Source organism: Etheostoma spectabile, chromosome 6 (genome assembly GCF_008692095.1).
Source record: "Etheostoma spectabile isolate EspeVRDwgs_2016 chromosome 6, UIUC_Espe_1.0, whole genome shotgun sequence".
Classification (NCBI taxonomy): domain Eukaryota; kingdom Metazoa; phylum Chordata; class Actinopteri; order Perciformes; family Percidae; genus Etheostoma; species Etheostoma spectabile.
The window spans coordinates 15,951,004-15,951,872 of record NC_045738.1 but is presented as its reverse complement, the minus strand read 5'-3'; the positions used below and the strand labels follow the sequence as shown (position 1 = coordinate 15,951,872).

Below are 869 nucleotides of genomic sequence, written 5' to 3'. Positions count from 1 at the left end.
TTTTTTTTTGATCTTTTTTTTTTTTTAAATATCTATGTTTAAAAATAAATGGCATATGTAATGGTCAGGTTTTATCTCCCTCTGATAAAGGTGTATGGTTGAAAGCAAGGACAGTCACTCCAGATTCATCCCTTACAAAAACAATGCTGTGAGATTCTCCGTGGATGCCTTCTTGTTCACAGGAATGATGGGGCAGGTGTGCACTGTTTTCAGTTATTATTGGAGCAAAAATTGTTTTCATTTCTTTGCTACAAATTGTCAGGTTTTGGTTTGAATACAGCGCCAAAAGACTTAAACATGTAACTGATGGCAATTCTTGTGATCTGATCTCCTACAGCAGCTCTACATGCACTGCTCCATGTCTGTTGGCAGTTATGTCCCCACACCTATAGCAAAGTCCTGCAACTATGATACAGAAACAAGGAGGTTAGTGTTTTTTTTTTTTTTAATTTTTAAAGAAAATAATTAACAACTAAAATGTTTTAAACTTGATGTACAATTGACACCCAAGGGTTTATAACTGTTTTTCTCAGATGGGTTGAGCTGGATGGACCAGACTCGGTGTGCACCTGCTGCGACTCCAACTGTAGCGCTGCAACATCCAAAGGTGAGTCATTGCTTCCTTCGTTTTCCATACTAAAACATGTCTTATTACGATTAAAGCACACGGCTGCAGAAATTATATACTTAACAAATGAAAAGATTAAAAACCAACAATAACTTGATCTTACTTACCTACTGCTTTTTTTTTTTTTTTTAATTCCTCTTTTTAATCAACTTTAGCATGGATGTGTAAACTTATGCAAACCAGTGGATGGATGGATGGATGGATGGATGGATAGATGGATGGATAGATAGATGGATAGATA

General features: G+C 35.9%; 1 protein-coding gene across 2 annotated transcripts in view; it reads left to right on the top strand.

The window, feature by feature from the left end:
- zp3d.2 (zona pellucida glycoprotein 3d tandem duplicate 2) overlaps positions 1–869 on the top strand; it is a 4,548-nt gene that overhangs the window by 2,893 nt on the left and 786 nt on the right. The window contains exons 5-7 of one of the 2 annotated variants that reach the window (XM_032518551.1): positions 91–196; positions 341–426; positions 534–607. In XM_032518551.1, coding sequence (XP_032374442.1) covers positions 91–196; positions 341–426; positions 534–607 — 266 coding nt within the window. Of the gene's footprint in view, positions 1–90; positions 197–337; positions 427–533; positions 608–869 lie in introns of both variants that reach the window. The other variant, XM_032518550.1, reaches the window with a different exon arrangement.